This window comes from Leucoraja erinacea, chromosome 12, assembly GCF_028641065.1.
Source record: "Leucoraja erinacea ecotype New England chromosome 12, Leri_hhj_1, whole genome shotgun sequence".
Taxonomy (NCBI): Eukaryota; Metazoa; Chordata; class Chondrichthyes; order Rajiformes; family Rajidae; genus Leucoraja; species Leucoraja erinaceus.
Window position 1 is genome coordinate 55,815,272 of NC_073388.1, and position 25,150 is coordinate 55,840,421.

The window sequence follows — 25,150 nt, forward strand, 5'->3', positions numbered from 1 at the left end:
CCTGCAGCTATTTTCTATGTTTCCATGTTTCTATGTATTGCAGCACAGGAAAAAGCCCTTCAGCCCACAATGTCTGTGCTGAACATGATGCCAAGAACAACTCTTATCTGCCCGCACATAATCCATATCCCTCCATTCCCTGCAAATCAATGTGCTATCCAACAGGTTCTTAAATGTCACTATTGTATACAAAGATTATAGAGGAGCAAGATAGACCACTCCTCGAAAAACGCGTAGTATGACGTGTGTGATCGTCGACGCCATTTTATTGGGCATCCCGCACACTGTCATGGCGTCCTTATCTAAATCTTCATCTCACTGCTCTGCTATCAATTGTTCTAATCGTAAATGTAGACAACCCGACCTGTCATTCTTTAGGTTCCCCAATAAAAACAAAAGGTGAGAAATTATTATTATTATTTTCAGTCGATATTCTGTTGTGAAAATGTTATTATCTGTTCTCCCCTCAACGGCCATTGGGAAACTAGGCTTGTCGGTACATTAGAAAGTTATTAGACTTATTTTTAATAGATCTTTACTCACCACAATAATAAAGACAATAATTTTAACACTTCTGTACGTTTTTGGTTTTGATCTTGTAAGGGATTGGTCTCCAAAATATGGCCCGCGGGACACATTAGGCCCAGTGACCAGGAGATTTTTCGAGCTCAGATTCGTGTCCGGGAAGGAAGGCGGTGGCTGTAACCCGTTATGTCCCTCGAATTGTCGAGACATCACAAGCAAAGATCACAAGCCCGCCCTGAAGAAGTGTGCAGTCAAAGATTATACAACTCTGCTCTATCATCTTTGGGTGCAATGGTGGGCCGGGGGGTTCGGCGACGGCGGCGGCGGTCGCCACGTTTGGTCTCGTTAGACGCATGCAATCGCATGCTGGTGGGACAGACCCGTAACTTTCCTCTCACACACAGGCGCACACATTCATATAAATATATATATGTTAAATTTCATTTTGTGCACAGTGTGTGTTAAAGCAATAGAAGGGAAACTGCACAATACAATGCAAGGGGAACTATGCAAAGGTGGCGGCTGGGGAGGAAAGATGGGGGAACAGGAGGAAAACATTGACAATAAAATTAACTAAAATATGTGATGTGATAGATGCGCTAAATCAAACACTGTTCCCTACAACACTGATGACACCAGATGATAGAGCGGAGTGCACAGCGGGAGGCATAAACAAATGGCGGCCGTGACGTTCCATCACGTACTACACGTCAGCCCATTGGATTTCGGAGGAGTGGTCTATCTTGCTCCTCTAGGGTCTTTGATTGTATCTACCTCCACCACCACACCTGGAAACGCAATCCAGGCACCCACTACCCTCTGTAAAAAAAACGCCCCTCACCTTTAAACTATGCCCTTCTCAGCTTAAAGCTATGCCCTCGACTATTTGATATTTCCATCCTGGTAAATAAGGTTTTGTCTGTCTACCCAATCAATGCTTTTATAATTTTATATACTTCTGTCAGTTCTTTCCTCATCCTCCGGCATTCCAGAGAAGAAAATCCAAGACTGGCAAACCTCCCCAACCCAAAATATTTCATATTTCAGAATTTCGAAATTTCCGACACCCATGTCTAATCTTAAGTGATTTATCTTTAGAAAATGATGAACATAATTTGTCACACTGAATGTTATTTTTAGATCATATTTATGCAAACAGTAATTTACTAATTAAGCAATTGAAGATCAATTTACTGCTGCACTCTAATTGAGATTTTCTTCTATCTGATGGGAAAAATACTGCACAGGCGCAAGGACAATCACTTGTTTGTTAATTCATAAGTTCCAGGAGCAGAATTGGGCCATTTAGCCCATCAAGTCTACTTCGCAATTCAATCATGGCTGATCTATCTTTCCCTTCCAACCCCATTCTCCTGCCTTCTCCCCATTACACCCGACACCTTTATGGGCCCTGTCCCACTTAGGCGATTTTTTTGGGCGACTACAGGTGACTTCCGCAAAATTTTCGACAGATGACAATGGCAACAATTTTGCGGTCGTAGGTTGGCGGAGGTTGGCGTAGGTTGTCGGATGTTGTTGCCAGGTGCTGTAGGTGGATTCCATTAAAATTAGTCCCTGGAAGTCGCCTAAAGAGTCGCCTAAGCGGGACAGGCCCATAACTAATCAATTAACCTACCTAAAGTCATCTATTAAAGCCATTCCGGTTAAACCGAGTTACCTGTCACAATCAAGCAATGGAAATTTTACAGTGCATTGACATATTCGTGTTTGGCATTGAATCTGATCTTCGGTTGGAGGTTCAGTGGCCAGATATCTAAAGGAACCACCAAGACTGCAAAATCCATCAACTTTGATAAAAAATGAAGGAAGTGGCATAAATCAATGAATCTTTCCTAACTTGACCATGTACCGGTATCAGGTGTGGCTTAGTGGCAGTGCACTTACCCCTGAAGCAAAAGGCTATGGAGTGAAGAACCTTTGCAAAAGATTAAATGTTTAAGAAGGAACTGCAGATGCTGGAAAAATTGAAGGTAGACAAAAATGCTGGAGAAACTCAGCGGGTGAAGCAGCATCTATGGAGCGAAGGAATAGGTGACGTTTCAGGTCGAGACCCTTTTTCAGACTGATGTGGGGGTCAGGGGTGGGGCGGGAAGAAGAAAGGAAGAGGTGGAGACAGTAGGCTGTGGGAGAGCTGGGAAGGGGAGAATGCGAGGACTACCTGAAATTGGGGAAGACAATGTAAACTACCCAAGCAAAATATGAGGTGCTGCTCCTCCATTTACGGTGGGACTCACTATCTCCATTGCAGGTAACAGACTACTGACTGACATCCACTATAAACCCACTGACTCCCATGGCTATCTGGACTGCACTTCTTCCCACCCTGCTGCCTGCAAGGACTCCATCCCCTACTCCCAATTCCTCCATCTACACCGCATCTGCTCCCAGGATGAGGTGTTCTAAACCAGGGCATCGGAGATGTCCTCATTCTTTAGGAAACGTGGGTTCCCCTCATCGAGGCTCTCACCAGGGTCTCCTCTGTACCCCGTAGGGGGCTCTCACTCCCCATCCCCCCACACGTAACAAGGACAGAGTCCCCCTTGTCCTCACCTTCCACCCTTCCAGCCGTCACATACAACTGATAATCCTCCAACATTTTCGCCACCTCCAACGGGATCCCACCATTTGCCACATCTTCCCAATCTCCTCCCCGTTAGGCTTTCCACAGAGACCACTCCCTCCGTAACTCCCTGGTCAATTCATCCCATCCCACCCAAACCACCCCCTCCCCTGGTACTTTCCCTTGCGACCGCAGGAAATGCTACACTTGTCGCTCTACCTCCCCCATTGACTCCATCCAAGGACCCATGCAGTCTTTCCAGGTGCGGCAGAGGTTCACCTGCACCTCCTCCAACCTCTCAGTGTCAACTGCTCTACATCGGTGAGACGAGGCGCAGGCTTGGCGATCGCTTCGCCCAACACCTCCGCTCAGTTCGCAATAACCAACCTGATCCACCGGTGGCTCAGCACAGCAACTCCCTCTCCCATTCCGAATCCGACCTTTCTGTCCTGGGCCTCCTCCATGGCCAGAGCGAGGCCCACCGCAACTTGGAGGAGCTGCACCTCATATTTTGCTTGGGTAGTTTACACCCCAGAGGTATGACCATTGATTTTCAGGTAGTCCTTGCTTTCTCCCTCCTCCCCCCCCCCCCCCCCCCCCCCCCCCCCTCCCCCCCCCCCCACCCCCCCCCCCCCCCCCCCTCCCACAGTCTACTGTCTCCGCCTCTTCCTTTCTTCTTCCCATCCCCCACCCCTACATCAGTCTGAAGAAAAATCTCGACTCGAAACGTCACCTATTCTTTCGCTCCATAGATGCTGCCTCACCCGCTGAGTTTCTCCAGCATTCTTGTCTACCTTTGCAAGAGATTAAATTCATTACTGAGGAAATTTCTAAAGGGAATTTGTACCTGGTTAAAACAGTGGCACAGCTGCTGCTTCACAGTGACAGAGACCTGGGTTCAATCCTGGCTAGGGGTGCTGGCTGTGTGGATTTTGTACATTCTCTCTGGGACACATGTGTTTTCTCCTGGGCCTCCAGTTTCCTCCCTCATTCCAAGAACGTGCTGGTTTGTAGGTTAATTGGCTTCTGCAAGTTGCTCCTAGTGTGTAGGTTGCGTATGCGAGATAACATAGAACTAGAACGGTCTGAAGAAAGGTCCAGACCCGAAACGTCACCCATTCCTTCGCTCCATAGATTCACCCGCTGAGTTTCTCCAACATTTTTGTCTACCTTTGATTGTTCCAGCATCTGCAGTTCCTTCTTTAACATAGAACTAGTGTATGGGTGATCAATGGTCAGCATGGACTCATTGAGCTGAGGGGCCCATTTCCATGCAGTATCTCTAAACTGAACGCATCATGGAGAAGTCCTCATCTCCAAGACTGACAGATGTGTTTCAAAGAGCAACAGCAGATTTATCCTGGCCAATGTTGCTCCTTCAACAGACATCCAGCAAATGGAAGATCTGATCACCATTGCAATGTGTGGGTTAGCCAGTTTACATTTCCCTTCCATTGATCCTACATTTGAAAGAAAATGTTAAGACACGGCGGGGGTGGGAAATGGGTCGTCATAAAATTAGGTGGTTAAAATCACCTCCATTCTATCAAGGATATGCATGTTGCCTGGAACACAAGTGGCCATCCACCATTTTAAGATTCCAAAGGAGATTTGGAAAAAAAATCTTGGTTCCACTAAAGTGAGGCAAGTAGTATTTAAGACAATGAATCTGAAGCTCGGAAAGATACAGTTGCGGAGTTATGATATTGCAATATCATTAAAAACAACCGTGGCATCATGGATTGCTCCGTTGAGCTAACACTATGCATTTGCTCTCTGTACCTGCAGTACAGCATTAGGCGACTACTAGGAAAACATTATTTTAGATGAGAACAGGTTCTAAGATGATGGCCAGAACCCAAGGGGCTGGACATTCCAAAAGGTTCACATCGTATCTGTATTAAGTATCCCGAGGTTACACACAAAAGGAACATTCTATTAACCACATGCTCAGACCAGTTAATCTGTTGTTGAATAACATTTAAAGCAGGGCAACCAAAGGTCAACAATAGTTTCATTCCGTCTGATGAAACAACCTGAATATTTATTGCCAGTGTCTGTTTGATTGAAGTTAATCAAAAGGTAAATTCCACCTGTTAATTCTTCGTGGCTTTTGTGACATATCTGAAAACAATGTCCAGAAGTAGGTCAACTTCATTCTTGTTTTAATGAAGAATCACGAAGACATAGAAGGATAGGGACTTAGTGTTGATTATTGGGGTTTGTATATGGGTATTTGATGGTTAGCATGAAAAGGTGGGCTGAATGGCCTGTTGCAATGTTGTGTGACTCCATCTAGGTCTCTTCAATAGAAAAATCCTTTCTTCCTGGTTTGCCCTGATGACCTATAACAATATAGGGAGCTCCACAAATTCCATGATTGCTGAAGTAACTCTTCCAAGCTTCAGAAACAGAAACATAGAATGTAGGTGCAGGAGTAGGCCATTCAGCCCTTTGAGCCAGCACTGCCATTCAATATGATCATGGTTGATCATCCAGCATCAGTCCCCTGTTCCTGCTTTTCCCCCCATATCATTTGACTTAATTAGCTCTAAGAGTGATATCTAAAGGGGCAATCCCACTTGGGTGACTTAATTGGCGAGTTTAGAAGAGTTTAGGAGTTTGAAAAGAAGGTTGAAGACCTCGTTCAACTATGAAGAAGACCTCCGTCGACCTCCTTCGTCTATGTTGAAGACCAGCTTCGACTAACTACAACTAGCTACAACTAACTTCGGGAAAATTGGACACCGAATAGTGGAGAGTGAAGACAACCTCCTTCGATCTCTCCTTCGATCTCCCTTTGATTATGATGCAGACTATCTATGACTACCTTCGACTACCCTTAATTACCTATGACTAACATGCCGACCTACCACGAGTAAACCTACGAGTAAAAAAAGTATTGATTTTTTTTCCATGGCGACCTTTTTTTATTCGCGGGCATTTTTCAACACATTTTTCACCTAGCTGAGGCCTCGAGTACGCGGGGACTACTCTCGAGCATGAAGGAGAGTTACAAAGACCTCCTACGACCTCGTGTCGGCCATGCTGCCAGTATGAGTCGAGGGCAAACTGGCCAGAACTCGCGGATTCGGTTGCCCAAGTGGGACAGCCCCTGAACTCTCTCGTGAATACATCCAGTGAATTGGTCTCCATTGCTTTCTGTGGCAGAAAATTAGGCAGATTCACAACTCTCTGGCAGAAAACGTTTTTCCTCATCTCAGTCCTAAATGGCCTTCCCCTTATTCTTAAACTGTGACCTCTGGTTCTGGACTCCCCCAACATCGGGAACATTATTCCTGCATCTAGCCTGTCCTTAAGAATTTTATATGTTTCAAGAAGTTCCCCTCTCATTCTAAATTCCAGTAAATATAAGCCCAGTCGATCCATTCTTCCTATTCTAAGAGGTTAACATAATGGGGGGCTGCCATCACCTTTAGCTAAGTGGCAAAATGGTGACAATGACAATGACCATATGAAAGCACGGTGTAAATTGTTCCGGATGGACTCTGCATATGGGTCAGCAGGTAAGTGATTGTATTCAGCAGTGATGCCCCATACTTTCATTGAATCAATGTCGCCAGGACACTGGATCTTAAGTATGAATGAATGAAATAAATCGCATATTTCTTCGCATCAAGACTGGACATTATAGAGACCTGGAAGTTGCAATATGGTGTCGGAATATGGAGGCTGTCTGCATGTGCTTCAGAAGAGGATCTGTTGCACCCATGTTGGGTACAATATTTTCACCGGGTAGCATGCAGATCAGGAATTTCACTGAAGATAGACAAAAAATGCTGGAGTAACTCAGCGGGACAGGCAGCATCACTGGATAGGAGGAATGGGTGACGTTTCGGGTTGAGACCCTTCTTCAGACTCTCGGGAGAGAGGGAGATAGAGATAAGCAAGTGTGAGGTGTAAAAACGAGACAAAGGGGGTGGAGATCAAAGAACATGTGGAATAGATCATTGTTAGCTGGGAGAAGGCAATGACAAAGCAGAGATTCAATATAATCAAGGACAGTCAGACGTCGGAGAACTGGGAAGGGCGGGTGGGATGGAGAGAGAGGGAATGCAAGGGTCATTTGAACTTAGATAAGTCAATATTCATACCGTTGGGGTGTAAGCTGCCCAAGCGAAATGAGGTATTGTTCCTCCAATTTGGAGGCTCAGGACAGAAAGGTCAGTGTGGGAATGGGAGGGGGAGTCAAAGTGTTTTGCAACCGGGAGATCAGGTGGGTTTAGGCGGACTGAGTGGAGGTGTTCAGCGAAACGATCGCCGAGCCTGCGTTTGGTCTGGCCGATATATAGGAGTCCACACCTGGAACAGCGGATGCGGTAGATGAGGTTGGAGGAGGTGCCACTGAACCTTTGCCTCACCTGAAAATACTGTTGGGGTCCATGGACGGAGTCAAGGTGGGAGGGTATTGGGAATTCCACTGTATCAATAAACTAAACCAAGCTCACCCACGTTTTGATATTCAAGTTCACCTCTAATGCTCGAGGATGACTGATCAACAGAACCTCGATCACAAACTGAGTTAGTGCCTTCAGTAAGAAACAAAACTTGCTGGTGAACATTGAGCTAAAATATGGAGGCAGAACTCTTCAGAATGCGATCTTGACAATAACGGCAACTACTCACATGGTTATCTTCCAGTGCTAATCTCAGCATAATCTGTGGTCAGTGAGAGACATCAGATCAGAATTGGCGGGACAATGCTGTATACACACACACACAGTGACCTTGTAGTGTAAACTTCAGCCTCCACCTGCCTTCTGAAGAGGGTATCTCAAGGCTTCCCAACGTCATTCTCATCTGCAGTTCTACAAAAGGAATGGCTTCACCCAGCTGCTGCACTGCGAGGCTGGTATCCATCTCCCTACACTTCATACAACATCCTCCATGAACGTGTGTAGGAAGGAACTGCAGATGCTGCTTTATACCAAAGATAGACACAGAGTGCTGGAGTAACTCGATGGGTCAGGCGGCATCTCTGGAGAAAAAGGATGGGCGACATTTCGGGTCTGTAATTTTCTCTAGCCTGAAGAAGCCTGACACGTTGAGTTACTCTAGCACAGTGGTTCCCAACCTTTTATTGGCCATTCCCCACCTAATCACCTCTAAAATCCTGATGCCCCCCCCCCCCCCCCCCCCCCCCCCCATGTGGTGATATATAATTCTTATCATTTAAAAAGTGAACTCCGTTTCAGCTGAAGAAGCTTAAAACGCCAATACCTTGGTTTAAACAAGCTTCAAAAGAACATGGCATCCATGAAAAAGAAAAATGAAATAAACAAAAGACAGTTAAAGTTCTGAGCAAGACATTACTAAAAAAGGTAAAAAAAAAACATTAGGTGGTATTAAAATAATAATAATGATAAATATGATAATAAAAGAGTATCCACAGGTAATAAAGAGAGAGAAAATTATAACTACACAATAAAGACCGTTCTCACCCCAAAAAAATGATTTACTCAAAATAACACCTGAAACATAAACTACAAATGTTTACCTGATGGAAAATCCAAAAAAATAAAAATCGAAAATTTGGACCCAGACCTCCTCAGTCGCGCTCAATTGCCCCCCTTAAAAATCAAATTGACCCCCTGTGGGGCGTACGCCCCACGTTGGGAACCACTGCTCTAGCACTATGTGTCTACCCTCCATGAACATGCCAAGAAGTGCTGAGATGAGTGTGCCCGTCACTGGAAATTGTGGAACCAGCTCTTTCCCCTTGAACATACGTGACCTGAAAATACATGACCTGAAAGGCCAGGTTCTGTCGCTTACAAGACAAGAGAGGGGGGAGGGGGGAGTCTGTTGTAAAGAGGTTTCCTCCTGCTCTCCATCAGTAACTTACAGGAGCTTCTGGTAGAAGACAACTATACCATAGCGATACCAAACCACACACCATCAGAGTCCATCACATGCCAGAATGCATGTACAATGAGACGCATCACAAAGTAATTCAATCAATCAATCAATTTATTCATCACATACACAATAAAGTGAAATGAATTTTGCAGCAGCGGTACAATCAATTATCACTAAATTTAATAATTTACTTAGCACTAAACCAGCTATTTATTGCTAGAATGACATAATAAAAGTAACACTGGAAGATTAGCACTCCAATAACCTGAGAAATATTTTTTAGAAATGTTATCATGCCACTTGTCTAACTGGGCAAACAAAGCTTTTGAAATGTCATTTATCACCGCCTCCCTCCTTGAATGGAATACGATGATATTCCACCATCCACCTTGGTTCACAACATTGCCACTGATCCCTACACATATAATGTGACCACTCTGATACCTATTAAAAGGCAAATGAACTTTCCCAAGCTTACCTTCTGTCCTGGTCATCAAATCCTGAGGGACACAGATAGGTTACAAAACAAGATCTTAATGTAAATGGTGCTTCTTTCGGCTGAACCACATCTGTTGAACCTAAATGTAAGAACAGAACACAAGGGCTTGTGAAGGTGAAGTCTGTGTGGTTTTATCTGCTTCTGGTAACCACTGACACCATTTATTTTTGTTTATTTTCACAAGAAAGTAAACTTTTTAAATTCCCCCCTGAAAATTTCCCCCGGATTAGAATTTTTATACTATAGTGCCATATTTTCAACCATGTTACAATGGACTATAATCTGGAAACTGTTTACTGAGTGTGAATGGAAATTCCATTTAGGCGAAAGGTGTTTTGGAAAAGATTACAACTGCTCCTTGTAGGTACAATCCAGTAATATGTGGTGGCCACTAAGTTTATTGGAACAATATTGATAGATGTATCCTGCACTGCATTACTATTGTGAAATTATACGGCATAAACACACTTAAAGACTGGCATGGCCCATGACAACGGAAGGATACGCCATCTACATGACTGCACTACTGAGAGGGACATTCCAACTCCTGGTACAAAGAGGTGATTTAGCTTCTCCTGATAACCAACACCCCACTAGCCATTGGAGGTGCCTGCTGCCCATTTCTATTACAATCTACCACATGAAGCCAAATCTGTACCAAAGAAGCACCACTAATTTAAGTGTTGGTTTCAAAGGAAACTGCTACTTTAAGATCTCGCACCACAGCGAGACATGATGCTGCAAATGTTCTGCAAGCATGATTTCACACAGAAGGTCCCAGCTCATCATTTTAGTATTCATAATGCATCATGCATTATGTGCATTAAAATATCATTTTGCCCAGAGCTTTGCAAGAAACTTGTTGAGGACAGTGCTGATTTAAAGCAAGATTTTACATTCAAGAACATTTCTACCACAGAGCATAAGAAATAGAAGCAGCCTCTATTGCCCCTCAATCCAGTTCTGCAATCAAATAAGATTTTTTGTTTAGTTTAGAGATACAGCGCAGAAACAGACTCTTCGGCCCACTGAGTCGTAACTGACCAGCGATCCCAGCACACTAACACTACCCTACACACACGAGAGACAATTTACATTTATACCAAGCCAATTAACCCTACATGCCCTGGGGCGGAAAACCCGGGGGAGGCAGAGGGGACACGTCCCCCCATGTTTTGAGAGGTGGGGGACATCCCCCCCAAGTTTTTGTGATCCCGATTTTAAAATCACCGTTTTTTGCGCTGGATTGAGCCTCGGAAGCCCCGCGCGTGTGTGTGAGTGTGCGCATGCGCGCGCGGCCGCCAAAAAATGGTGTCCCCCGTCCCCTCCATGTTTTGGTAGTGAGTTCCGTTCTTGTACATGCCTGTCTGTCTTTGGGGTGTGGGAGGAAACCGAAGATCCTGGAGAAAACCCACGCAGTCACGTGAAGACGGTACAAACTCTGCACAAACAGCACCAGTTGTCAGGATCGTACCCTGGTCTCTGGCGCTGTAAGGCAGCAGCTCCGCCGCTGCATCATCATGTCACCCAGTCTCATGTTTGGTGTCAGTTTCTACTTTCCTGTTTACTCCCAACTTGACAGCACTGGGCCTGTACTCGCTGGAGTTTAGAAGGTTGAGGGGGGGGGATCTCATTGAAACTTACAGAATAATGAAAAGCGTAGATCGAGTGGGTGTGGAAAGGATGCTGACACTGGTGGGAGAGTGTAAGACCAGAGGGCATAGAGTGCTCTTTTAGAAAGGTGAGGAGGAACGGTAGTTAATCTGTGGAACTCATAGCCAGAGAGGGTGGAGGCCAAGGCAGTGGATATTTTTAAGGCAGGGATAGACAAATTCTTGAACAGAACGGGTGTCAAAGGTCATGGGGAGAAGGCAGGAAAATGGGATTAGGAGGCAGAGATCAACCATGATTGGATGGCAGAGTAGACTTGATGGGCCGAATGGCTTAACTTTACTCCTATAACTTGTGAACTCCACTGAAGACTAAAATCTATCTATCAACATTGATATATCTCAATCACTCGGTATCCTAAGCTCTCTAGGTAAGAGAATTTCAAAGATTTACAACCCCAAAATAATTTCCTCTTCATCGCAGTCTTAAACAACTGTTCATTCATCCAGAGACAATGTCCCAATGATGGACACTCCTCCATGAAGGAAACATCCACACAGATTCCATCCTGCTCAGACATCTTATTTTAGTGAGGTCACCTTTCATTCTTCTGTTTGAGAGATCATAGATTAATTTCCTTCGTCCTTCCTCAGACAACAACCCTTAGAGTCATAGAATCATAGTGATACAGTGTGGAAACAGGCCCTTCGGCCCAACTCGCCCACACCGGCCAACAATTTCCCACCTACACTATTCACACTTGCCTGCGCTTGATCCATATCCCTCCAAACCTGTCCTATCCATGTGCCTGTCTGTTTCTTAAACGATGGCATAGTCCCAGCCTCAACTACCTCATCTGGCAGCTTGTTCCGTACATCCACCGCCCTTTGTGTGAAAATGTTACCCCTCGGATTCCTATTAAATCTTTTCCCCTTCACCTTGAATCTATGTCCTCTGGTCCTCGATTCCCCTACTCTGGGCAAAAGACTATGCAACTACCCGATCTATTTCTCTCATGATTTTGTATACCCCTATAATACCTCCCCTCGTCCTCCATGGAATAGACACACAGCCTACTCAACCTCTCTCTACAGCTCACACTTTCAGTCCTGGCAACATCCTCGTAAATCTTTCCTGAACCCTTTCAAGCTTGACAGTATCTTTCCTACAACATGGTGCCCAGAACTGAACACAATATTCTAAATGTGGTCTCACCAACATCTTATACAACTGCAACATGGCCTCCCAACATCTATACTCAATACTCTGACTGATGAAGGCCAAAGTGCCAAAATACTTTTTTGACCACCTTATCTAGCTGCAACTCAACTTTCAAGGAACCATGCATCTGTATTCTTAGATCCCTCTGCTCGACAACACTACCAGAGGCCTACCATTTACTGTATAGGTCCTGCCCATGTTTGACATTCAAAATGCAACACCCCACACCTATAACCATATAACAATTACAGCACGGAAACAGGCCATCTCGGCCCTACATGTCCGTGCCGAACAAATTTTTTTTTCCCCTTAGTCCCACCTGCCTGCACTCATACCATAACCCTCCATTCCCTTCTCATCCATATGCCTATCCAATTTATTTTTAAATGATACCAATGAACCTGCCTCCACCACTTCCACTGGAAGCTCATTCCACACCGCTACCACTCTCTGAGTAAAGAAGTTCCTCCTCATATTACCCCTAAACTTCTGTCCCTTAATTCTGAAGTCATGTCCTCTTGTTTGAATCTTCCCTATTCTCAAAGGTATTCCATCAACCATTCTTCCGCCCACCTGGCCAATCGACCCAGGTCCTGCTGCCATCTTTCACAACCATCTTCACTATCTGCAAAACCACCCACTTTTGTATAATCAGCAAATTTGCTAATCTTGCCATGTATGTTCTCATCTAAATCATTGATGTAGATGCCAAACAGTAATGGGCCCAGCACCAAACCCTGAGGCACAATACTATTCACAGGCCTCCAGTATGAAAAGCAACCTTCCACCATCACCCTCTGCTTCCTTCCATGGAGCCAATTTGCTATCCATTCAGCTGTCTTCCATTGGATCCCATGCAATCTAACCTTCCAGAGCAGCCTACCATGCGGTACCATGTCGAACACCTTACTGAAGTCCATGTACACAACATCTACAGCTCTGCCTTCATCAACTGTTTTGGTCACGTCTTCAAAAAAAAAATCAATCAGATATGTGAGACACGAGCTCCCATGTACAAAACCATGCTGACTGTCCCTAATCAGCCCTTGCCCAACCAAATGTCTGTATATCCTATCCTTCAGAATACTCTCCAGTAACTTACCAACTACAGCTGTTAAGCTCACCGGCCTATAGTTCCCAGCATTTTCCCTGCACCCCTTCGTGAACAGAGGTACAACATTTGCCACCCTCCAGTCTTCCAGCATCTCTCCTGTATTTAATGACGACTCGTGAATTTCAACCAGGGTTCCCGCAATTTCCTCTCTAGTTTTCCACAATGTCCTCGGATATATCTGATCAGGCCCTGGAGATTTGTCTACCTTCAAACACGAGTACAGTACCTTCAGTACTTCTTCCACAGTAACCCTCACTGCTCTCAAGACACTTCCAGTGCCTGCTCCAATTTCCTCCATTCTACTTTTTCTTTCTCCTCGGTAAATGCAGAGGAGAAATACTCATTCAGGACCTTGCCCATCTCCTGTGGCTTCTGCACTGAGGTGACTGTTTTGATTCCTGAGAGGTCTCCACTCTCTCTCACCCTTTTTCCCCCGTATATATTTATAAAATATTTTGGGATTGCCCTTCATGCTATCTCCTGGCCCCATTTTCCCTTTCAGATTTCCTTTTTTAGTTTACTCCTTAGTTCCCGAAACTCCTCCATGGATGCTCTTGATCCCAGCTGCCTATACCTGTCCTTTGCATTCTTCTTGTTTTTGACAAATGTCTCAATTTCCCTCGTCAGCCAAACTTCTTTACATTTACTTGCTTTGCCCTTCATTCTAACGGGGACATACACATCCTGAGCTTTCTTCAGTACACTTTTAAAAACATCCCACTTGGCCAATGTTCCTTTCCACTCTAATAACCTGCTGCAGTCAACTTGAGCGAGACCTTCTCTCATACCCTCAAAGTTGGCCTTACCTTAATTCTAGGAATCATGCAGTGAGCCTCCTCTGCTGTGCCTCCAAGTCACATGCAGCCTCCCTTGAATAACAAACTCAAAGCAACCACAACACTCTGGGTTTGTTTACACCCAAGCCCTAGACAGTCACAGCAAAAAATCTTGAGTTTCATTCTCCAGGTCCTTACAATAAATGCCAACATCCATTTGCATAGGTCTCATGGAACTGCAGATGCTGGGCATCTTGAGCCAATCACAAAGTGCTGCAGTATCTCACCAGATCCATTTTCCTATCTAATACCATGCTGTTGCTTTCAGGGAACTTTTTAAAATATAAAGATTTTTTTTTTCTATGTATTGATATTTATACTTTGATGTTTGATGTTTTAGAAGTTTATTTTTAATAGTCCGAAAAGGGAAAGGACCATCAATTAAATGTTTAGTTTAGTCAGAGTGTCATACAGCGTGGAAACTAGCCCTGCAATCCAGCTTGCCAACGTCGATCAACATGTCCCATCTACACTAGTCGCACCTGCCTATGTTTGGCTTATATATCCCTCTAAACCTATCCTATTCTTGTATCTGTTCAAATGTTTTCTTAGATGTTGTGATAAATCTGCCTCAAGTATAACCTCTGGCAGCTTATTCCATATACCCACCACCCTTTGCTAAAAAAGTTACCCCTCAGGTTCCTACCTAATCGTTCCCTCCTCAAACCTATGTCCTCGGGTTCTCAATTCCCCTATTCTGGCCAAAAGACTGTGCGTTTACCAGTTCTATTCCTCTCATGATTTTATATGCCTCTATAAGATCACACCTCATCCTCCTGTGCTCCAAAAAATGAAACCCTAATCTGCTCAAACTCTCCCTGTAGCTTAGGCCCTCGTGTCCTGGCAACATCCTCATAAATGTTCTATGCCCCCTTTCCAGCTTGACAAGAATGCGCCCTATCATTCAGTAGTATGTATGAGATGTTGGAGTATGCTTTAGTTTAAGTTTAGATTAGAACTACAGCATGGAAACAGACCATTCAGCCCACCATGTTCATGGCAACCAACGATCCTTACAAACTAGTTCGATCCTACACACTAGGGACAATTTATAAAAGCTAGTTAATCTTCACGTCTTTGTGTGAAGAGGAGGTGGGTGGACATCGGAGCACCCAGTGAAAATCCACGCTGTCACAGGGAGAATGTACAAACTCCATACAGACTGCACCCATAGTCAGGATTGAACTCGGTTCTGTGATGCGTAAGGCAGCAACTCTATAGGGCCTATCCCATGGGCATGCGCCTGCATGCGGCAAGCGTGACCTAACGTGGGCACTTGAGCCGTACGGCATGCGGCAAGTGTGACCAAACCAGAAGCGGAGGTCAAGTGAGAGACACGGTGTCGAGGTGGCTGCGGGCCGGCAGGCCGTTGCCGCGCGGAATTTTTAAACACGATCAGTTTTTCGGAGCCCCGCGCGATGTCGGGACCAGCTCCGCACAACTCTATACGGCTCCTGCGATCGAAGTGGGACCGGCCCCGTGAGGCCGTATGGCTCAAGCGACCTCGTTAGGTCGCATTGCCGCATGCAGGCGCATGCTGCTGGGACCGGCCTTTTAGGTTGCGCTTGCCACATGCAGGTCGCATGCCCGTGGGACACGCCCTTAACACTGCGCCACTGCTCCGCTCAGACATTCTGACCTTCACGGTGATTATCCGATTTTTATTCCCGTTCAGTGGTACAAAGCTCGGAGTTTGGGCCTCTAGTTTCAGAATGATACAGCATACTCCAACATCTCAGACATACTACTAAATGATAGGGCACAGAGTATCAAACTTACTTTTGACTTTCCTTAGCCCAGAGCTTACGTGGATTTTGAACGAGCAGCAACAAAGAGAAGCAGGGAGAAGAACTGATTGGCTGAAGCCCTTGGGAAAGGTGAGTAAGTCACAGAAGAAAAAACAGTTTAAAACTGAGGAATTTGGTTTGTAAATTGGTAAATTAGGCAATTTATCAGGTCAATATAAGCAAGGCTGACCTAATAGCCCTGTCCCACCGTACGAGATCATTCCAAGTGTTCTCCGAGTTAAAAAAAAATCAAACTCGTGGTAAGCACGGAGAATGAACATAGCGGGTACTTCGGAGTTCAGGGACTTCTCTTAGCGGCTCGTAAAGCTAACGGCAGGTACTCGGGAAGACTCGCTAATGGCAGGTAAGCACGGGAAGACTCGTGAAGATTTTTCAACATGATGAAAAATTTCCACGAGAGCCCCGAGTACCGACGAGTGGCCATTACCGTAAATCTCTGAGTTCGAATCAGGGCAAACTTGGGAGAACTCTTGGAATGAACTTGTACAGTGGGACAGGGGTTTAAGAGAGCGGCCTTGTGAGGGAACGGTCTTGTGAGGGAGGTGTGAGTCTTTGGCTCGAGAGTCTTGGCTGAGGAGGCTACGCAAAACGCTGTACGGGGAGCTGATTCAGTGTGATGCTTGCAGTATGTGGGAGGTCAAGGACACCACTGGTGCCTCTGGCTGCTACAAATGTGACAAGTGCATCCAGGTAGAGCTCCTGAAGGACCGTGTTGGGGAACTGGAGAAGCAAGTGGATGACCTCGGGTTCGTACGAGAAACTGAGTCGTTCCTCGACAAGTCCCACAGTAAGATTGTTACACCTAAGGTACTGGAAGAGAGAAGGTGAGTGACGGTGAGAAAGGGTTGGACACATGGAATGCCAACGTCCCCGGGTGTTGTACCTCTTGTGAACAGGTTCACCCACTTAGAAGCTGTCGGGACAGAAGACGTTGACGCACAGAGCAGCGCACTGGCTTGCGAAGCAAAAAGTGTTGTTGAGCCAAAACCAAAGAGGCCGACGTCAGGCAACGCCATTGTAGTGGGAGACTCCATTGTGAGAGGTACGGACAGGGGTTTCTGCGGCAACAGACGGGATGCGAGGATGGTGTGCTGCCTTCCTGGTGCCAGGATCCAGGATATCACGGACAGAGTGCAGAAAATCCTCAAGGGCGAAGGTAAACATCCGGAAGTGGTAGTTGGCACAAACGATGTCGGAAAGAAGGGGATGAATATTCTGAAGCGTGACTTTAGAGAGCTCAGAAAAGTACTGAAAAGCAGGACATCCAGGGTTGTTATATCCGGTTTGCTTCCAGTTCCTCGTGCTGGCGAGAGCAGGAACAGGGAGATACGGGACCTGAATGTGTGGCTGAGGAACTGGTGCAGGGGGCAGGGATTTAGATTCTTAGACCACTGGGATCTGTTTTGGAGTAAGGGGGAACTGTACAAAAGGGACAGATAGCACCTTAACAGGTGTGGGACCAGCATTCTGGCAGGCAGGTTTTCCACTGCTACACGGGTGGGTTTAAACTGAATAAGGGGGGTGGGGTGTCAAATGGGATAGTCAAGGACGAAGTTAAAGGGAAAGAGAGTAAAGGGATGGTTAATGACCCCAGAATTAACGGGAAAGGAAGCTCATAAAGGGATAGGAGAGTATGGCCAAGTGTAATAGGGATTGATGTGAAAGGTGAGATGCGTAAGGAATTAAAAGTATTGTATATGAATGCTCGAAGTATAAGAAGTAAAGTAGATGAGCTTGAGGCTCAGTTAGAGGTTGGTAGATATGATATTGTGGGGATTACTGAGACGTGGCTGCAGGAGGATCGGGCCTGTGAACTTAATATTCAGGGTTATACATCCTATAGAAAGGACAGGCAGGTGGGCAGAGGAGCTCTGCTGGTGAGGGATGGAATTCAGTCCCTTGCAAGGGAAGACATAGGGACTGACGAGGTAGAGTCAATGTGGATTGAGTTGATGAATTGCACAGGCAAGAAGACACTAATTGGTGTTATCTACAGACCCTCAAATAGTAGCCCGGATGTAGGGTGTAAGTTGCAGCAGGAGTTGAAACTGGCATGTAACAAAGGTAATGCCACTGTGGTGATGGGGGATTTCAATATGCAGGTAGACTGGGAAAATCAGGTTGGTTCAGGACCCCAAGAAAGAGAGTTTGTAGAATGCCTCCGAGATGGATTCTTAGAGCAGCATGTAATGGAGCCGACCAGAGAAAAGGCAATTTTGGATTTAGTGTTGTCCAAAGAACCAGATTTGATAAGGGAACTCGAGGTAAAGAAACTGCTTGGAGGTTGTGATCATAATATGATTTGTTTTAATCTGCATTTTGAGTAGGAGAACGTTAAATCGGAAGTGTCAGTGATGCAGTTGAACAAAGGGGACTATGAAGGCATGAGAGGGGAGCTGGCCAATGTAGACTGGAAAGGGATCCTAGCAGGAATGACGACAGTGGAGCAGCAATGGCAGGAATTTCTGGGCATAATCCGGAAGACGCAGGATCATTTCAATCCAAAAAGGAAGAAAGATTCTAAGGAGAGTAGGAGGCAACTGTGGCTGACAAGAGAAGTTAGGGATAGAATAAAACTAAAAGAAAAGATGTATAACACAGCAAAGAATAGCCGGAAGACAGAGGATTAGGAAACTTTCATAGGACAACAGAAGGAAACAAAACGGGCAATACGGGCTGAAAAGATGAAGTACGAGGGGAAGCTGGCCAGGAATATAAAGGACAGGAAAAGCTTATTTAGATATGTTAAGGGAAAAAGAATAGCAAAGTCAAATGTGGGTCCCTTGAAGGCAGACACGGGTGAAATTATTATGGGGAACAAGGAAATGGCAGAAGAGTTGAATAGGTTCTTCAAATCTGTCGTCACTAAGACACAAACAATCTACCAGAAGTACTGGAGGACAGAGGATCTAAGGGGGTAGAGGAACTGAAAGACATTTTCATTAGCCGAGAAGTAGGCTAATGGGACTGAAGGATGATAAATCCCCTGGGCCTGATGGTCTGCATCCCAGGGTCCTCAGGGAGGTGGCTCTAGAAATAGTGGACACATTGGTGATCATTTTCCAATGTTCAATAGATTCAGGATCAGTTCCTGTGGATTGGAGGATAGCTAATGTTATCCCACTCTTCAAGAAAGGAGCGAGAGAAAACGGGGAATTACAGACCAGTTAGCCTGACTTGGGTGGTGGGAAAGATGCTGGAGTCAATAATTAAAGAGGTAATAATGCGGCATTTGGATAGCAGTAAAAGGATTAGTCCAAGTCAGCATGGATTCATGAAAGGAAAATCATGCTTGACTAATCTTCTGGAATTTTTTGAGGATGTGACAAGTAAAATGGATGAAGTGGTGCCAGTGGATGTAGTGTATCTAGACTTTCAGAAAGCCTTTGATAAGGTCCCTCATGGGAGACTGGTGACTAAAATGAGAGCACATGGTATTGGGGGTAGGGGGTTGACATGGATAGAAAATTGGTTGGCAGACAGGAAACAAAGAGCAGGAGTGAACGGGTCCTTTTCAGAATGGTAGGCAGTGGCGAGTGGAGTGCCGCAAGGCTCGGTGTTGGGGCCACAACTGTTTCCCATATATATTAATGATTTGGAAGAGGGAATTAGGAGAAACATTAGCAAGTTTGTGGATGACACAAAGCTGGGTGGCAGTGTGAACTGTGAAGAGGATGTTCGGAGGTTGCAGGGTGACCTGGACAGGTTGAGTGAGTGTAGCGTAGGTTCACGAAATTGATCCCTGGGATGGCGGGACTGTCATATAAGGAAAGATTGAAAAGACTGGGCTTGTATTCACTGGAGTTTAGAAGGATGAGGGGGAAATCTTATAGAAACATAAAATTATAAAAGGACTGGACAAGCTAGATGCAGGAAAAATGTTCTCAATGTTGGGCAAGTCCAGAACCAGGGGTCACAGTCTTAGAATAAAGGGGAGGCCATTTAAGACTGAGGTGAGAAAAAATGTTTTCACCCAGAGAGTTGTGAATTTGTGGAATTCTCTGCCACAGAGGGCAGTGGAGGCCAAGTCACTGGATGGATTTAAGAGAGAGTTAGATAGAGCTCTAGGGGCTAGTGGAGTCAAGGGATATGGGGGGAAGGCAGGCACGGGTTATTGATTGAGGATGATCAGCCATGATCACAATGAATGACGGTGCTGGCTCGAAGGGCCGAATGGCCTCCTCCTGCATCTATTTTGTATGTTTCATTGTAACGTCCATGATTAGTTTGGTTCATCTGAGAGTGCATTTCATCATCTGGTGCAAATAATTGTACTTGAGGTACTCAGGACCAGACCCCAGCCTTAGATCCTGTTATTTAGTGTAGCAAGAGGTGCTGCAGTTTGGAGGTGCCAGCCATAGAACAAAATGTTCAATTAAGCTTCCAAGGAATATTAAGACCCTGTAACATTACTCGATGACAGTGGATATTTCTCAAGTACTAATCAAAAACCATCTTCCTTCAAGAACAGATTAAGGGCAGCCCAGTGGCGCAGCAGTAGAGATGCTGCCTTACAGCGCCAGAGACACGGGTTCGATCCTGACTGTGGCCGCAGTCTGTGCGGAGATAGTACATTCTCCCTGTGACTGTGAATTTTCACCGGGTGCTCCGGTTTCCTCCCACCTTCCAAAGACAGATTTGTAGGTTTAATGGCTTCTGTAGATTGTAAATTGCCCCTATTGTGTAGGATAGTGCTAGTGTACGGGGGTGATCATTGGTTGGCGCGGATTTGGTAGGTCGATGGGCCTGTTTCCACGCTAAAGAAAAGCAGGTAAAGAGGAATTAGCTGACCATTCACTTAATTTTCTATTAATTAGGACAACACTGCACACAGTTTAAACATAGTATCTGTTTGGGTGCAGGCCAGCAGTTGAGAAATGCATGACAACCTAGATCGGATAAATGCTAAATTATTTCTTCTGTTTGCATGTTATTCGAAATATATGTACGTCTCCAGTGATAGTTCAAGCATAATAACCACACAGAATGTTATTGTGCCTCATTGAATATAAATTCCCATTCATCCTGTGTAAAAATACATTTCTATCAATAAATGATTTCATTGTACAAGATTCTAAAAAGGCTTGACAGTGTACATGCCAATAGTCGTTTCTCTGCTGGAAAGGCAAAAACCTGGGATCAGAGTTAAGGGCCTGTCCCACTGTACGAGGTAATTCAAGAGCTCTCCCGAGTAAAAAAAAAAAAAAAAAATCGGACTCGTGGTAAGCACGTAGAATGTACGCAGCGGCTACGTCGGAGCTCGGGAAGTCTCTTAGCGGCTCGTAACGCTAATGGCAGGTACTCGGGGAAACGCGGTAAGCTCATGAAGACTTGTGAAGATTTTTCAACATGTTGAAAAACGACCACGAGAGCCCCGAGTACCTACGAGCGGCTATTACCGTAATTCTCCGAGTTCGAATCAGGGGAAACTCGGGAGAACTCTTGAATTAGCTCGTACAGTGGGACAGCCCCATTACCGAATCAGGGCTTGAAGGGACACTTCTACACCTATAGTGTGGTGAAGCTTTAGAATTCTCTACAATACAATCCTCCGTCATTGAGCTTATTCAAGGCAGAGATTTATCTTGTGGATAAAGGGGTCTGGGAATTGGGCAGAAAATTGGACAAGGCCATCATCCATTATTTTAGTGAATGGGCAGCAGGCTGAAAACGTCATAACTTTTCAACCTTTTATAAAATAAAAAGAATTTCACATTTTGTTGCAGAGTGGGGTGGATTTGAGCAATGTTGGAAAAAAATCAACATTCATTGTTCCTCTCTTTCCCACCCCCTTAAGATGATGTAGGTCACTTTCTTGTGCCATTGCAGTCATGTTTTTTTCATTCAGGTCCCTCTTACCTGAAGGCTGTGCTGAATTATTCACAACATTGATATTCCGGCTGTATTTCATCAAAGCTTCTGTGCTTGTGTCACCCATTTGTCCCGCTGAAGATGAAGAGTCCACTCTGACTCTCTCATTCACTGGAGGCCTCTGGTGTCCTAAAAGGAGAAATCGGAATGAATGGATTCTATTTCAGGAGGGACATTGCTAAGATGGATTCAGTGGAAACTTCAATATGCACAAACTGAAAGGGAAAGTTATTATTTTTGTTTTAATTACTTTACGTTAACTTTAAGAAGCTTAAGTGAAGTTTAATGTTTTATAAAGGAGAAATGACCACCCATATATAAAATGCCTACGCCACACCTGACAGTTCTATTGCGTTCCTCGTAATAAGATATATTTGAAATATAGTGGCTGCTCTGGCCATAAACCGCTCAAGGTAGCCGAAAACAAGATTAAATATACAAACAATGAGTAGTGTGAGGCTGACTTTTAATAGCCTCTACATTATAGGTGGTGGGAAGAAGGATTGGCTGCATCTCTGTCTAAGGAAGATGTACATTAGAAATGAACATCAGCAGAGAGCCCACTCTGCAATGAGAGAACGCATCAGATGTGAAACTGGGATGTGGAGAAAATTTGTTCTCACAGCGGGAAATAAATCTCTAGAATTTTCTTGAGGGGTGGAGGGCGGAAATATACATGGAGGAGAAAGATGAAAGATAGAGGAATTGAGGGCGGCAAGGACAGGCAGAGAAGAGGAGTTGAGTTCAGCATAGATCAGCCGTGATGATATTGAGTGGTGGGGCAGCCTGGTGGTGTACTCTACTGTTCCCGAGATGGATGCAGCAGCAAGATGCAAGCAGCTAATGCCAGATCAGATAAGGCATTACAGCAGTACAGGCAACTATCCAGCATTACCATTGCTCTGCTTTTCTGCAATCAGCCGTTTGCAGTGGATGAAACAGAGAAGAAGGACGGCCAGTAGGATTGTTGTCAGGGCACTGCAGATGACGGCTACAAGCGCAGTGTCGACTGCAGGAGCGTCAGTGCTCGGAACACGCACCATATTTGTTCTGGAGATACCTGTAAAGCAAACGGAATAAGAGGAAATTGTAAGACGGAGAAAGGAATACACTGCAGGCATTTTATTCCTGGATGGCGATCCATCTCAGCACAGCCAGTGAGCAGTTCACCAGCTCTTCCACTACCTTGCTCATGGAACAGCGGGAGGTGTATTCCTAACAAACTGGACCCTTTTAGGGTTATAAATAGCTCGTTCTAAGCTCGCCCCAGTCTAGTTTCAGTCAATAAAATACTGAGTCAAGCACTTCAGCAACTACACTTTATTTTGGAAAACACAGTAACATTTCCCCTATACAATACCTAACCACCGTGGGTTCGATCCTTGTATCTGCTTGGCCAAGCCCTTTCAGCCTTGTGCAAGCAGAGACACTCCAAAAGGTCACACAGTCCCAAGCGTTTTCCAGAAGATCGACATTTCCAAAGGACCTAGTGGGAACTACCTTTTTAAGGTCCCCGAAACTTGAGGGGCCGAACTAAATGGGGGTGGTCTCAGTACAGTCCAATAACACATACGATTACAACAGTACATGATGGACAGTACCCCAACCCAATAACATAGTAACTAATACATTGTATTCGAAAGGAGCTTCTAGAAATAAGCTAACACAGATGAATAATGCAACATGTGCCCTGAGATTCAGGCAACCCAGACAAAGCTTAAAGGGCCTGTCCCACCAGCATGCGTCTAGCGCGACCAAACGTGGTCGCTTGAGGCATACGGCTTCTCGGGGCCGGTCCCACTTCCATCGGCGGAGGCATATGGAGTTGTGTGGGCCTGGTCCCGACATCGCGCGGGACCCCAAAAATCTTGCACTGTTCGAAAATTCCGCGCGCCAACGGCCTGTCGGCCCGCAGCCGAATTGAGGATGTTCACAGCGTCTCGACTTCGTATGCAGCGTCTGGACGTCGTACGCAGCGTCTTGACGGCATACGCCTAGCGCGTGGCGTTGCGCGATGACGTCACCGCCTGGCGTGCCGCTGCGCGATGACGTTACCGCCCGACGCCGTGTGACGTCCAAATTCAGTCGGCCCGCCTCCTGCCCAGCTGATTGGTTTGACGTAAATTACATCACGCGCGAACTTTGTGCGTACTTACCGCAAACTTAGCGCGAACTCCGCTTCTGTTCGGTCGCGCTAGACGCATGCAATCACATGCTGGTGGGACAGGCCCTTAACATTTTAACCAATCAACTATCCAAATAAGGCTTTGCAACATTATTTAAACTATGTATATCTGGTTTGCATTGAACCAATCAGTTCAATGCATTTTACACCTCATTGTAAGACTTCTGCAGATGTTCCATTCTTTCTCTGCAGCTCTTATCTAGGGCACAGACAAACTGGCACCCTTCAACAGCTTGTCTGAGTTCTGCAAAGGCACATTTAACTTGACCAAAATTGCCTAGCAGTACATCAGCCCTTGCTCAATTTTAATACCATGGCTGCTCCAATTTAGCCAGGATTAACATTCCTTCCTTTTATCATATATGATAAACCATCATTTATGATAACCCAATATTTAGATAATCAGATACACATGGGTGACTATTGAATTATCAATCTATTAACAACGACAAGATGATGTCTCTTCCCAGAATCTCATCAAGCTTCCCGAGTTTCTGTTGGTGTAGCTTCACAATTTCCGTCTGATGAGTCTTCACCTCCCGAGTTTTTGTGGGCGCAAATCCCATCCATCTGCGTTGTCAATCCCTCTGTACTCTATCCATGATTGAACCTATAACCTATAATTCCTGAAAAACTTGACAAAGCAAGTTACCATTCATGCACTAATGCTTTCCCATACATTACTATTCTGTCATTCATAAGCCCTTTTTCTATTTACTATCGCTATTCTATTAATCTTTCCTACCCTTGGAACAACACTAATCAGCCCTCTCCGTATTCACAGGCTCGACCCCAGTGTCCCATTCTCCCCCACAAGTGTAACATTGATTAGGTGAGTTTCTTCTACCCCTTAGTTCCAGTGGAATGGGTTCGAAATTGGGAGTATATTTGTAATAATAATCTGGGTAGTCTGGAACACTAATTTCTCCCATTCCATTCCTTGCTAACATTTGGGGGTTCCATGGTCCTGAGCCAGAGCTTGGTTCCTCCTTCTTGACCATAATTCAGTTTCTCTTTTA

General features: G+C 45.2%; 1 protein-coding gene across 3 annotated transcripts in view; it reads right to left on the minus strand.

Annotated features, from left to right (window-relative positions):
- Window positions 1-25,150, minus strand: part of LOC129702390 (tumor necrosis factor receptor superfamily member 27-like) — an 84,758-nt gene that overhangs the window by 11,201 nt on the left and 48,407 nt on the right. For all 3 annotated transcript variants that reach the window (XM_055644167.1, XM_055644165.1, XM_055644166.1), the window contains exons 6-8: window positions 22,842-23,006; window positions 21,935-22,075; window positions 9,465-9,564 (exon numbers count right to left, since the gene is read on the minus strand). In XM_055644167.1, the coding sequence (XP_055500142.1) occupies window positions 9,465-9,564; window positions 21,935-22,075; window positions 22,842-23,006 (406 nt within the window). The remainder of the gene's footprint in view (window positions 1-9,464; window positions 9,565-21,934; window positions 22,076-22,841; window positions 23,007-25,150) is intronic.